This window comes from Amphimedon queenslandica, unplaced genomic scaffold, assembly GCF_000090795.2.
Source record: "Amphimedon queenslandica unplaced genomic scaffold, v1.1 AMPQUscaffold_13472, whole genome shotgun sequence".
In the NCBI taxonomy this organism is placed as follows: Eukaryota; Metazoa; Porifera; class Demospongiae; order Haplosclerida; family Niphatidae; genus Amphimedon; species Amphimedon queenslandica.
This window is the reverse complement of record NW_003546292.1, coordinates 123,889-137,602: the sequence shown is the minus strand read 5'-3', so window position 1 is coordinate 137,602 and position 13,714 is coordinate 123,889. Positions and strand designations below refer to the sequence as shown.

At 34.6% G+C, this 13,714-nt stretch overlaps 2 protein-coding genes and 1 long non-coding RNA gene across 4 annotated transcripts; 1 reads left to right on the top strand and 2 right to left on the bottom strand.

Annotated features, from left to right (window-relative positions):
* Nucleotides 1–332: 332 nt before the first annotated feature.
* Nucleotides 333–1,223, bottom strand: LOC105312110 (adenosine monophosphate-protein transferase FICD homolog). Its single transcript, XM_011404489.1, has one exon. The coding sequence runs from the start codon at nt 1,221–1,223 to the stop codon at nt 333–335; it is 891 nt and encodes a 296-aa protein (XP_011402791.1).
* Nucleotides 1,224–5,878: 4,655 nt separating this feature from the next.
* LOC109580892 (uncharacterized) lies at nt 5,879–7,567 on the bottom strand. 2 transcript variants are annotated; one of them, XR_002184437.1, is made up of 5 exons: nt 6,868–7,567; nt 6,637–6,801; nt 6,285–6,590; nt 6,167–6,226; nt 5,879–6,112 (listed from the first exon to the last, which is right to left on the bottom strand). It is a non-coding gene; the product is annotated as an uncharacterized LOC109580892 (long non-coding RNA). The 2 variants fall into 2 exon arrangements; XR_002184436.1 differs by having other exon boundaries at nt 6,637–7,567.
* Nucleotides 7,568–7,664: 97 nt separating this feature from the next.
* Nucleotides 7,665–12,517, top strand: LOC100638846 (85/88 kDa calcium-independent phospholipase A2-like). The gene is made up of 8 exons (XM_003385129.3): nt 7,665–7,825; nt 7,893–8,102; nt 8,488–8,826; nt 9,026–9,275; nt 9,432–9,594; nt 9,661–9,752; nt 10,053–10,402; nt 12,185–12,517. The coding sequence occupies exons 1-8, from the start codon at nt 7,760–7,762 to the stop codon at nt 12,404–12,406; spliced, it is 1,692 nt and encodes a 563-aa protein (XP_003385177.1). The 5' UTR covers nt 7,665–7,759; the 3' UTR covers nt 12,407–12,517.
* The last annotated feature ends 1,197 nt before the right edge of the window (nt 12,518–13,714 follow it).

The window sequence follows — 13,714 nt, the reverse complement described above, 5'->3', positions numbered from 1 at the left end:
ATTAGCTTTTTGTCCCTGCTCACAAGAAAGACACTTATCATCTTCACACTTGTACTTGCTATATGTGTAACTCATTTATGATATGCCTTGTCACACTAGACAAAGCATTTTTTATAGCACTATGGCACAAGTTGCAAGAGTAAGATTTAACACTCAGGCTGCTAATTAATTATTCCTTTCACAAATGTCTCATTTTTGTTATTAACCCCATCCCCATGCTGTATCTAACTATTTGTTTTGCAAATTAATGTCTTTCTCTCAACCTGCCCCTTTTCACAAATTCAAAAGAAATAAAGGAATTAATATTATTTGTTAGTTAATAATAATGCAGTTTAACTCAGAAGTGATTTTAAAGTATCTAAAAAGTCAGACCAACCTAAAGAGAGGCTAATAACACTCAATGTAGTTGTGTACGGTTGATTAGAATAGAACAGGTCACGATCTTTCTTTAAACAAGAGACGAGATGCTTTTGTGACTTCTTGTGACCTGATGTCAATAAAGGAGGAAACGGTAATCCATCCTTCATAAGAGAATAGCACCACAATAATCGACTCATTCTTCCATTACCGTCTTCAAAAGGATGAAGGGAAACAACATGATAATATACCCACGTAGCTAGAACAATTGGATCATGATCTTTCATTGACATCCGGTCGTTGTATGTCTTCAATATGTCACCCATTGCATTTGGTATGCAAGTGTACGAGGGGAAAGTGTGAAAACCTGCACAAACTGAATATTGCCGATATTTTCCATTATGTATCGGGGATCCTTCTTCAGTAGTAAGACCTTTCATCATAATCTCGTGTGTCTTCAATATTATTTCTTCCGTGAGGTCTGATTTGATATGAGAAAGAAGAAACTCCAATGCCTTGATATGATTCACCAATTGGTCGATGGCACTGCCACTATATCTGTTATTCTCCTCTTTTTCGTCATTCTTATAAACTTTTTCTAGTATGCTGATGGTCTCTTCTTCCTTCACACCCCCGGGTAGAGTGTCTTCAAGGAGGTTAGTACGCCATATTAATTTGGCCACCATCCGTTTCTGGCAGTCTTGAAGATTCTGTAACGGAGATGTCTCGACTAAACTACCCTCTTTCCATTTCTCGAGGTTCGTTTTGCATTTTTCCCACTCATTTTGAGGACTTTCACTGTCCTTCAAAAAAGGGAGCCTAACCAGAGGCGGTGAAGAAGGAGCGGTTTGGGGAGAAGACGCCATTCGAAGTTTTGATTTTTTGAACACATGTCACGTGATGATGATGCAATGATTCGTGCATACGGAGTGAAACGAATCAGGAGGAACCTTCGGGATCGGGAGAACCCATTGTCTCGCATTCGATTGTCTATATAGACTATAAGGCTTGTCAGGACTACACACCAATCAGTAAAACCACTATGGCACTTCAGGCCTCTCCTCAACTTCAAGTAGATCCAAATCAAACCGCCTTATATGATAAGAACAGTTTCCTTTTCAGAAGAATCGAAAAGTCACCAGCATATGCGTTATCATACTGTGAGGGAATGTTGGAAAAGTTCAGGGCCAGTGATGAATCAAGTACATTTGTGGATCGAATGAAGATGTTTCAAAAGGAAAGGTGTATGCAGCTTGTTTGGGCTTCTGATAAATTTAAAGACAAGCCTGTAGAGGAGAACATAACAAAACAACACCTTTCATCAAAATATGATGAAATGATGCTTCAGTCTAATTTGCTGAATAAAGAGGATCGGGATCGTTTTCTAGACAAGATTGCAGGTACCATGAAGCCACATACTGATGCCGAAAAGGATCGCTACACCAAAGACCAGTTAGAACAACATCTATTGGCACTTTGCTTTGTGATCAATAAAGCTCAAGCAGGGGATGACTTGACTGAAGATTTTATACAGCAAACCCACCAAATCCTTATGAATGGTCTTACAGCAGATGGCGAAGAAATTCCAGCAGGAATATATCGCCAATGTTCTGTTAGTGCTAATGGACATACATACCCATTATACACGTGCATTCCTGCAGAGGTACCAGAAATTGTAAGACAGCACAATGAAAGTAAAGGGTCAGATAAATATGAAAGAGCTAGCAAACTTCTCTCCCGTATTTTATGCCTACATCCATTTCGAGATGGCAATGGGCGTGTCGCTCGTTTACTCTGGAACTTTTCTTTAATTTCTGATGGAGTCCCATTCCCTATAATGCCGTTTCCATCTACAAGAAAGCCATACAAAGACTACATAACATGCATTACAAAGGATCGTGAATTATTACACGGAAGGTATATGTCAGGTATGACACTGATTAGCGTTATGACAGTTTGGAACAATTTTGTTTTGAATCTTCAATTTGAAGCAAAAGATCTATACAAAGATATAAGTGCTTGGCTTAAGGACATTGAACATTAATTAGATCTAATTAGTATTAGTAGCAAACTAGCAATCAATAATTATAGGTTTTAAAGTATTAATTTAGCAGTGTGTTTATTAAAATGATAACTATTAACTGACACATGTTTTGTCCAAACACAACAGAGATAAAAATCAGTTTTTGATATACCAGCTCATATACTCTCAGTCAATCATCATCATAATCTCAGTAAACTGTGACCTAAGAACGCTGAATTATTACAATAAAGAGTAAAAGGGTTGTTTGCCTGGAACACAAGAAAACAAACAAAAAGAGAACAATATAATAAGAAACAAACAATAAGCATGGACAATAAAGGATGTATATATACTACCGCAAATACTGAATATCTACTATTGGAAGTGGTTTGTTTGGTTGTTCTTTTCTGTGTTTATCAGTCAATGTCTTCTTTTGATCTTTTAGAGTATCCGTCAGGGGGGGTAGACGTCTTCCAGTGCAAATTTTAATATATTCAAGTGATGGGTGAATGAAAACAGTCTCATAAAAATGTTGTATGTTTTCTACCCAGTTAGGTTGATGTGTTAACTTGCTATTAATGCCAAAACACCCTATGGTCAGTAGTCTGATTGTTCTATGAGACAATAACATGTTTGTACAGCAGGCAGTATCTGTTCATACAGCGATAATGTTTTAACTTTTGACTCCATCTCTTTTATTTGCAGTAGTAGTCTCCTCTTCATCCTTTTCATCACTAATATCATCACTAATATCATCACTGAAATAGAATATCTCACTGTATATAGAGTAAAAAATCAATTCATCTAATGCAAAGCTCATTGTAAGTTCTGTAAGATTATTCTTCTGAGAGATGATGTCAGTAAAAGTTGATACCAGTATCTCTTTACTCAATGGAATGAGTACATACAACTGCTGAAGACTCATGTTGCGTCTAAGACCAGTTATTAGGAAGGACAGGAATGAATTAGGAATATATTCAACAACGTAATCATGAATTTTAAGGCATTTCAATGTTTGGTTTTGTGTTAGCATGCCTTGCAAACTAGTACCCATACTGCTGGTATATACACTCTTTCCCATAATCTCCAAATCCAAAACTTTAAGTGTAGTATTGGTTTGTAAAATAGTGAATAGTTCAACAACAGTCTCAGCTGTGTTTAATTGTAAAGTAAGTGTATGTAAATTGGGATGAGACGAAAATAGTAGCTGTGGTGAATATGATTCATATAATATCAGGCAATGTAATCCTTTAATATGTGGAAGGAGTGATGTCATCAGCTTGCTACTACGAAATCTTCTTCCTATTTCTAGAGCAACCAGTGGTGTATTCACCTCTACTATATTCAGTGACGATAGTAGGACTTTATCAGCTATGTCCAATGAAAGAGCTTGTAAAATGTTGTTGTCTTTTAGTAGTTGTTCTATTACTCCATCAGGTAGAGAATGAGAAGGATCAAGAGGAGGATCATCATCATCAAAAGTAGGAGGATAATAAACAAATATTGAAAATGATGTTATTTTTTTATTTTTTGTTACTCCTCTAATGACACTGATAATAGTATTACTTATTATTTCTTTCTCTCCAGAATGCCCAATCTTTATTTCTTCCAATGTTGAATTCTTTGCTATACATTTCTCAAGTTCAGCACATTTGTCTGCGTATGTATTGCCAACTGTTGGTGTATTGGTCATTGTCAAGTGCAGTATCTTCAACTGGTGAAGATTGAGGAGCTGTAACAATACAAGACAAGAAACATATTGGCCTGATACTAATTCACAGTAGCACTCCTGAATATTGTATAGAAGTGATGATTGTAATAATTTTTGTATTACTTCGTCAGTGGGATCATCCAAATTTACCTCCATTCTCTTACATTGGGTTTGTAGTAAGTTGTTGGTTAGTCCAGCAGTGAAGACTGATATTGCCTGTTTAGATACATCCCCCAATTGCAAGTGATTCCATATTGTGTTTGAATTGTTTATAAAATAACTGAGACACAGCCAGTCAAATAATGATAATGATACTCTATCACTATTCAAACACAGTGAGTGGTTCTTGATAGATTGTGTAAATACTTGACATAATGTTGTGCTCTGTGATTCATACAATAGTTGAAAAAGAAGAATAGGAACTTTGTCGAAATCATCTGATTGCTTAATATGACCATAATTTCTAATTTCAAAATTTTGAAAGAAGTAGGAGAGATGACAACTTTCAAATCCAAACAATGGTACTCTCTTGCATCGTAAGTCAAGTTGTTTAGTAAAATACTGTTGATAGCTCTTATTTTCAGGATGAGTTAGACCTGCAACAAACCTGAGACACATTCGAAAGTGATCATCATCAAAGTGAACCTGAAACACTTCCTCTGTTTTTTCATGCTTAACTATCCACCATGCAGCTAGAAATTCCTGTATGCTCAAGTGAAGGAACTGATACTTCTCCTCATCATATTCTGTGAATCTTGTCATCAATCCAAGATAGTCTTCCTTGACCACCTCACTCAGTGACTGTAGTTCGTGTAAAGAAAATACCATTTTTGTATTATTAGCCAGATTAGTGTAAGCTATTTGACACATATCTTCTAAAGGTCTGCATAATTCTGATGGTAATGAGGAAAGGCTAGCTAAAGTACATGGGTTAATATCATGCCTTTTGACATGTCTTCTGATAGTCTGTAGGATGAAGTTCTCATACAATAGAGTGAGTGTTGTTGGTAAGTGTCCTCCTTCCTTACAGTAAACTAAGATGACCATGGAACAGACTAATGGTATATAACACAATGATAAGACATCACTTCGTACTTTAAGATCATTAATGAGTTTCACTGCTAATTGTGAGTCCTTATTGCTTTGAACAGTTGCAAAAAGTGGTTTGTATTCTACATGTGAATTTAGTTCTTGAGACTGACTTAAGCTTGCCCAAAAAAAGGATCTACTTGAAATTCTATTTTCATCAATAAGTTCTTGTGCAAGTTTCTCATCTTTTTGAAGCGCTTGTATAATTACTGTTGATATTTCATGCTTTAAAAAACCAATGACCTGAACATGTCTACTGAGATTATTCATCTCTAAAAGGGGAACAGATGCATAGCTACGAGAAGTAACAACCACTGAACAGTGACGTAATTGTTTTCTATGAATGATACTAGTAGCTATTGAAGATTTTTTGAGTTGTTCACTTAGCTCATCCCAACCATCAAAAATTATCAGTAATCCTTTTCCCTCTCTATCTGACAACCAATCAACTGCTTTTGAAACTTTAGGACTTTTAAACTCAAACAGTTCTGCTAGTGTAGTAGCTGTAGCTATCTGGCTACTCCTTAAAGGACAATAAAGTACCAAGTCATACTGTTGGGGTACTAATGTTCCATTAGACCACATATTTAACAGCTTATGACAGAGTACTGTTTTTCCAATGCCAGGAGGACCATCTATTACTACTCTGAGAGACAGAGAATTTTCTGTGGGTTTTAGAACATCTTCAACACTTATCTCTTTGTTTTTAGCTAGTTTCACAATTTTATCAACTTGTCCTCTTAGCAAATGCCAAGCTGATTCTGCTTGTGTACTGTGGTCTTGTTTTTCAACTAATGCTAATCTCCCAAAAAAGTCCTTTCCAATTCTTGGAGGCCAGTCTGTAGCAACAATAGGTTGATGTTTGTAGTATTGTCTCATATCATCAGCATACACTTGAACATCATCAGGTATTGAACTAACATTAGATTGACCTATTAATCAAAATACATAAAAATAATAATGTTACCACGTATCACTGTGATTACCTTTTATTGGGGTATCATTAATAGGATCAAGTGGTGGTAGTACATCAGATACTGACTGACCTAATGCAATGATTTCATGATGAGTATACTAATAATAATAATACATGCATACACTTACCTAACTGATGCAATATAGAGGTAGTAATATCTGTTAGTGTACAATCTTGTTGGTTCAATAATACACGACATTATATATCAGTGAGATACTGGACTGGATTAAGAGAAGATTCTAACTGTTGTTCAATGACATTCACAAGTTTAGTAGCTTTAGTATAACTGTCAACTGCTGGTACAAGCATCTCTTGTCTAAATAGTTTGGGTATTAATCTTGCAGCATGAAGCTCATTTGTTATGTTTAATAAATTACTACAAATGACACTAATGAGTTTACTGGAATGACTTCTTAATACATCCTTTGGATTACCTGCATGCAATGTATCAGTTATGTATGTTGTTAAATATCTGTTTACCTGTTAGAGGACCGGGATTGAGTTCAACATCTCCCGATAAGAGGAGCAGCTTACGGAGGCAAACAGTCAAATAGAGATCATTGCAGCTCAGACCTTTAGATAAGGCTACTGACTGGAGGTAGTTCACATCAGTATTACACTGTACTTGATGGTAGTTAAAGTTACCTGTAATAAAATACCAAAATAGGCAAGTAGATCTAGTCTACAAATTTGCAATTGTTAATTGCTTACATGTTAAAGGAATCATTAAGATGTGTATTGATAAAGAAACAGAGAGAAAGAGAATAAGAAAGAGGAGGTTAGGTGCTGGAAGTTTAGATGCTGTTCCTCCAAATTTTATAGTACTGCTTGGCTTGCTGTTCATTGTAGCTTTCAATGAGTGAGAATGGTAGCAGCCAATAGCTGGTCTCCTGGAGGCAGCTTGACAGCAGTTCCACAGTCCAATGCTTGCTCTCCATTGAGAAACATCAATCATCTTGTATAATAAATATTAGCTCTACCTCTATCACTATGAAAAAACAATAAACAACTATAAAAGTGGGAGGAATCATAAGAATGTACTGTCAAAACTCTCTATTATTGTATGAGTACAACAGCTTTGATTAATGTCACATTGTACATAGCTGCATATACATTTTTTCTCACTATGATGCCTACTACATTATCAGCATTATGCACAATGATGTTTTGTGTATAATTATCTATGGCATAACACATTATGGTCACAAAGTTAAGGGTGTGGCTCGTATTATTTTGTTACAAAAAATAAATTAACAATAATGAAGCATTTAGTAACTTTTTATCCCTGCTAACAAAAAATACGTAGCTCCAGTCCTACTTATACATGCAGCCATGTAGCTCAATTATGATGCACATGCAATCTAATAGTAGTATAGCACAGGTAATTTACCTGTACTATACTACTATTAGTGAGGTAATAGTGATGATGATGATGATGATGATGATGATGATGATGATGATGATGATGATGATGACATTTACAAAGGGGGTTCCCCTGAGGATTCCCCACCCTCCTTTTTAATTAGGCCTAGGTACAACAGCTGAGCGTAGGAATACTGGTAGCTGTACCTGTCAGGCGTCGATCTGGTCTGCTTAGTTTGTGATGGCTGATAGAAGATATAGAGCTCCAAGTATCGACACAAGACTCCACGAAGCAACTAAGAAAAAGGTAGTTGATAGCGTGGCCATGACCTCATGACATAAGTTCACTTAACCCCATCTCTCTTTATTTATAGGATGTAACAAGTCTCCTCTCACAGGATCCTCCAGTTGATGTTAATGGTTTAAACGAAGAAGGCAACACTGCTCTGCATTGCTACATTAACAGGCGAAGGAGTGAAGGTTACCCTCTCCTCCTTTGCCTACTCACAAACTGTGATACTGATAGAATCGATCTTGATGCACCCGGGTCACTTCTTAACACACCACTGCATCTTGCAGCTCAAGTAATCTAATATTAAATGTACAAATTATTTTGAGGGGAATTAGGGTTATGTCTTTAGTCATAAGGTACAAACCCAAAACCCCTCCATTCAATCATGTACACATACAAATATCGTCTGCATATGTATTACCATATAGCTGGTAATTTTGGAGGGGAGAAATTTTGGCAAATGGTGATTGGTGGGTTTTAGTTCGAATTTGTGGCCATGTGCCATTGATTATGTGCTTAAATGGTACAAAATGGCAGGTTTTAATTTGGCAAATAAGATGACTATCATAATGCAAAATTCGCCTCCTCCAAAATTACCCATTATATATACAGTATTAATCTAATATCACAAAGGATAAAAACTTTATGTACTTGCATCACTTGTTATATCTTTACAGATTGGGGATATTGATGCTGCCAAAGCTCTGATAGCATTTGGAGCTGATATTGATGCACTCAACATTAACCAGGAAACCCCATTGGACATTGCCTGTAACGATGAGATGAGAGAGCTCCTCTTCTTTGTTGGTAGTGAAGCTGGCGATTGTGTCAGACAAAGGCTGGATAATTTTAAACAGCTACCACCTCCTGCAATAGTCCGCACAGTATCCATTGATGATGGTGTTGATTGGAGAGAGCTATCACAATCAACTGATTTAACCAGTTTAACTTCTTCAATACCTGCTGCTGCTATGGATAGCTATAGTGTGTGGCTACGGTGGAGAGAAAAACAAAAGGTTGAGTTACTAGTATTGTGACTGTGCTTAATGATTAAATGCTCATAATTTCACTGTACTTTTGTCATCTTATATTACACTTTATCAAGAGTACACTATTACTTTTATTGGTAGAGTTGATTTTATCAGTCATGAGAGAATATCTCTTACAATAGCTTTATCAAAACGTTACTCATTTTGTATTAATTTTATTTGACAGACTCTACAGGAGCAGAAGAAGCGGAGAAGCTCCTTTAAAAGAAGAGACCATCGCTCTGCTCCTCCTCCTGTTTTCAAAGCGAGGGAGGGACACCGTGTCCTGTGTCTTGATGGAGGAGGAATGAGAGGATTAATACTAATAGAAGTATTGAGCTACATTGCACAAACAAGTGGCCGAAAGATAACTGATCTATTTGAATGGATAGTAGCAACCAGCACTGGAGCAATTGTAGCACTAGGACTAGCTTATGGTGAGATACACTATTGAAAGTCAGTTTGTGCTTTAGATATTAGAGCTGGAAACTAATATCCAGGAACTAGTTTCTGGCTGTAATATTTATGGTTTGTGTGTGAGTAGAGTTTTATTAATCAATTAGAAAATTATTTTATTTAACTTTTGTTTTTAGCCGATTTGAATCTGCAGCAAGTGAGGCAGTTGTACTTTGAAATGAAAGAAAAAGTTTTTGGTAAAACTCGTCTTGGATACTGTTGTGACACTGAAGCTAAAGAAGAGCTATTAAAGAGAGTGTTTGGAGATAAAAGAATGCTACCACTGGATAATGGCCCCAAGTATGAACATCAACATGCGCTGTAGTGACATATTTGTGGGTTAAATTTATTTGTTATTAATTATAGGATACTAATCAGCACAGTTGACAAAACAACAGACAAATTAGAGCTTAACTGGTTCAACAATTTTCGTGAAGATGACAAGACCTTATATGGAAGTAAGGACACGCTTACATTGACATTATTATTATTATTATTATTATTATTATTATTATTATTATTATTATTATTATTATTATTATTATTATTATTATTATTATTATTATTACATTATTACATTATTATTATTACATTATTATTATTATTATTATTATTATTATTATTATTATTATTATTATTATTATTGTTATTATTATTATTATTATTATTATTATTATTATTATTATTGTTATTATTATTATTATTATTATTATTATTATTATTATTATTATTATTATTATTATTATTATCACTATTAGGGCCACTGTGGGAAGTGGCACGGGCCACAGCTGCTGCTCCAGGTTTCTTCAGCCCATTAAAGCAATGCATTGATGGCAGAGAGAGAGAGTTCATTGATGGAGGACTCAGAGCCAACAATCCTTCAGAGAGCGGACTTACCATCATACAAGACTACCTGAGGCAGTGCAGTGAGAGTGGGGCTGGACATAAAAGAGTTTCTTTGGTCGTATCAATCGGTTGTGGGGATTTCCCTGGCAGAGAGCTTGGAGATTTGGATCTAGAGAAGTATCTGTTTCCCGGGAAAAATTTCCCTTGGCTTCCAAGTATTATCAAGACTTGCAAGAATTTAATGACAATGTTCATCAACGCTGTAAGTTAGTGATATAGAAATTAGTTACTGTGAGTGTTGTGCATGATTATGAGTTTAGGACTATGCATAACATGCTATTAATTTATTCTTTATGTACCAAAAAACTGTTAATTTTTTGAGGTAGAATTTTGGCATTTTTGATAACCATAATAGTTGCATGCTCTCTCAATGGCACACATAAAAACATGCCAATGATCAAAATTTAGCAATTCAACAAAATTACGAGCAATTATGGTACGTTTTGTTTCATATTTATGCTCTTGTTTTAAAAGTTTGATTAACAAATTCTGCACAATCACCACATGTGTCAAAACTATTAAGACGGATTTACAATATGACATTAGGCCAGCGTACCATCAATTTTTAATCAAAAGTGTGGGCGATTTGACCTTTTGACGCATGCTTTCCACTGGAATAGAACCAGATTCTATTTCAGCGTCAACGTAACGTCAGGACTAGCGTAATATTGTAAATCCGCCTTTAGTCCTCATTATGTACACCACGTAAACTACTTGTATTCAGGGTTTGCCACAGGATTTTGGCATAGCTTGTTGTCAGTGTAAAAATTGGGCCGAAGACTCTGTACTATAATACAGGGAATTTTCTAAAAAATGGCTAGGGGAGAATTCTTCATTTTTATTACATCTACTGATACATTTACATGTACTTATGGCGTGTAGAAAGTTTGAGCTGATTCTGATTAAAATTGGATTTAAAAAATTTTTTTAAGTTACTCAAAAGTCGGGCCAATTGATTCCTCATAATTTTGCAAAAAATGAAAAAGAGAATTTTTATAATTTTATGATTTTATCTGATGCACTTATGTTGTGTAGAAAGTTTGAGCTGATTCCGATTAGATTTGGATTTTAAAAAATTTTAAGTAGTTAAAAAATCGGTTCAAAGTCCCTGTACTATAGTACAGAGTCATCAGCCAAATTTTGTGAAAAATGAAAAATAGAGATTTTTCCAATTTTATAATATTTTCTGATGCATATACATGTACTTATGTTGTGTAGAAAATTTGAGCTAATTCCGATTAGATTTAAATTTTTTTAAAATTTAAGTTGCTCAAAAATCGATTCAAAGTCCCTTTACTATATACAGCGTCATCAGCCAAATTTTGTGAAAAATAAAAACAGAGATTTCTCCAATTTTGTAATGTTTTCTGATGCATATACATGTACTTATGTTGTGTAAAAAATTTGAGCTGATTCCGATTAGATTTGGATTAAAGAAAATTTTTTTAAGTTGCTCAAAAATCAGTTCAAAGTCCCTATACTAGTAAGGTCATCAGCCAAATTTTGTGAAAAATGAAAAACAGAGATTTCTCCAATTTTGTAATATTTTCTGATGCATATACATGTACTTATGTTGTGTAGAAAGTTTGAGCTGATTCTGATTAGATTTGGATTTAAAAAAATTTTTTTAATTTGCTCAAAAATCGGTTCAAAGTCCCTGTACTATAGTACAGGGTCATCGACCAAATTTTGTGAAAAATGAAAAACAGGAATTTCTCTAATTTTATAATATTTTCTGATGCATATACATGTATTTATGTTGTGTAGAAAGTTTGAGCTGATTGCAATCAAAATGGAATTTTTTACAAATTTTCAAGTTGCTGAGAAATCAGACCAAAGCCCCTGTACTATGTACTTATTTCAAATAGAAATTTTTAACTGATTCCAATCAAAGTTAGATGAAGCATTCTGTTTATAAGCATGCTTTGTAAGAAACCCTGCTTGCTTTTACAGGTCGGTTTGCTTTTTTAATGTCTTTCAATAGATTGATAACTCAGAAGGGGCAGCATCTAACACTCGGTCTAGATGTCAAGAGCAAGGCGTAGCTTTTTATCGATTTAATCCAAAGTTTGACGAAGAAATTAGTCTCACAGAAACCGAAGATAAAATACTTTGTAACATGATTATTTCTGCTCGTGTGCATATTATCAGCAAACTGACACATATGGAAGAAATCATACAGAGTTTCTATGAAGAAAATCAATGATGATTTTTATTTAATTTGTTTTACCATTTTACATCAATGCACAACAGTTATATTATTGATTTATGATTTCTTTTCTTATTATTGATTGTTTTTAAAATTTGAAATTAAAAATCGATTTTAATAAATTTATAAAGTTGCTAGTCGAAAGTTCAGCCAATGACCATGGACTATAGTACAGAGTATTTTTTCAGAAATGACTATGATTCATATTTTTGTTGCGTATTGTGATTCATTTACAGAAGTGACAGCTTATGTAATCACTCATTATGACATAAAATTAAAAAAATAAAGTTGTGGCCTAGCAAGGCATGCATTTTCTCAGTGAATTGATGCTATACAAGATTATGTAAAAGGGTGGAAAAGGACAATGACTATAAATGGGCATAATAAACATTCCCTGGGCTTAAAAGCTCAGTCATGTATAACTAATATTAGTCAGTATAGTAGTATATTTTTAGTGCTAATTAATGCTCCAGGGAACATCATGTAATCACTCCCACACAAGCTGCAATGTGTCATACTTGTTATGTTATTTTTGGGAGATACATGTGCACATAGCTTTTGCTACAATTTGCATACACTGTAGAAGATACACACAGAGGAACAGGAATTGAATGAAGTTAGCCTTTTTTAAAATAACAAACTTATGTCACATTTTAGTACAGTTTCAAGCCATACGTATTGTGTTGGAATCAACCTCTTGCAATTCATGGCATAAGACTGCAAATTTATTTCGTATTAAAACCAATAAAATCTTTAATATATAACTTGATACAGTAATAAGTGAATTAATATCAATGATTAACTATTACAAAAATCACTACAGTATATTTTAAAAGCCTGATCCCTCTATTTCTTCATCCTCTTTTTCCTCTGTTGTATTCTCTTCAGTAGATATTGGGCATTCAAATTGTAACTTAAACCCTGCACCTTGTGTGAAATCTTTCTCACTCAAAAAGAGAAGCATAAAGTTTGAAGTCTTTATGTATCGATTGGTAATTGAGGTTTCATCATCACCAGTTATTGGTTGATAGATTGTATTTGATTCTCTATCAATGATTTCTATTGAGTCTCCTTCAGCTAGATCTATCTCTGAAGATTGTTGTGAGATTGAAATGTGGCTACCTTTGCAAGGCATTTGTACATTGTAGATACATATCTCACTGCTTGAATAATTGCTACAACCATAGCGTGGTGATTTAACCACCGAGATACCATGCCTTCCAGTGAAGACAGTGTTTAAAAGGTCATCTTCTACTCCAACTCCACATCCATCTATTGTCTTAGGATTGTATAGTTTACAGACTG

Coding starts and splice junctions, on each gene's coding strand:
- LOC105312110 (XM_011404489.1), bottom strand. CDS start 1,223: ATGGCGTCTTCTCCCCAAACCGCTCCTTCTTCACCGCCTCTGGTTAGG.
- LOC100638846 (XM_003385129.3), top strand. CDS start 7,760: ATGGCTGATAGAAGATATAGAGCTCCAAGTATCGACACAAGACTCCAC. Junction 8,827..9,025: donor GGTGGAGAGAAAAACAAAAG/GTTGAGTTACTA, acceptor TTTATTTGACAG/ACTCTACAGGAGCAGAAGAA. Junction 9,753..10,052: donor TGACAAGACCTTATATGGAA/GTAAGGACACGC, acceptor TATCACTATTAG/GGCCACTGTGGGAAGTGGCA.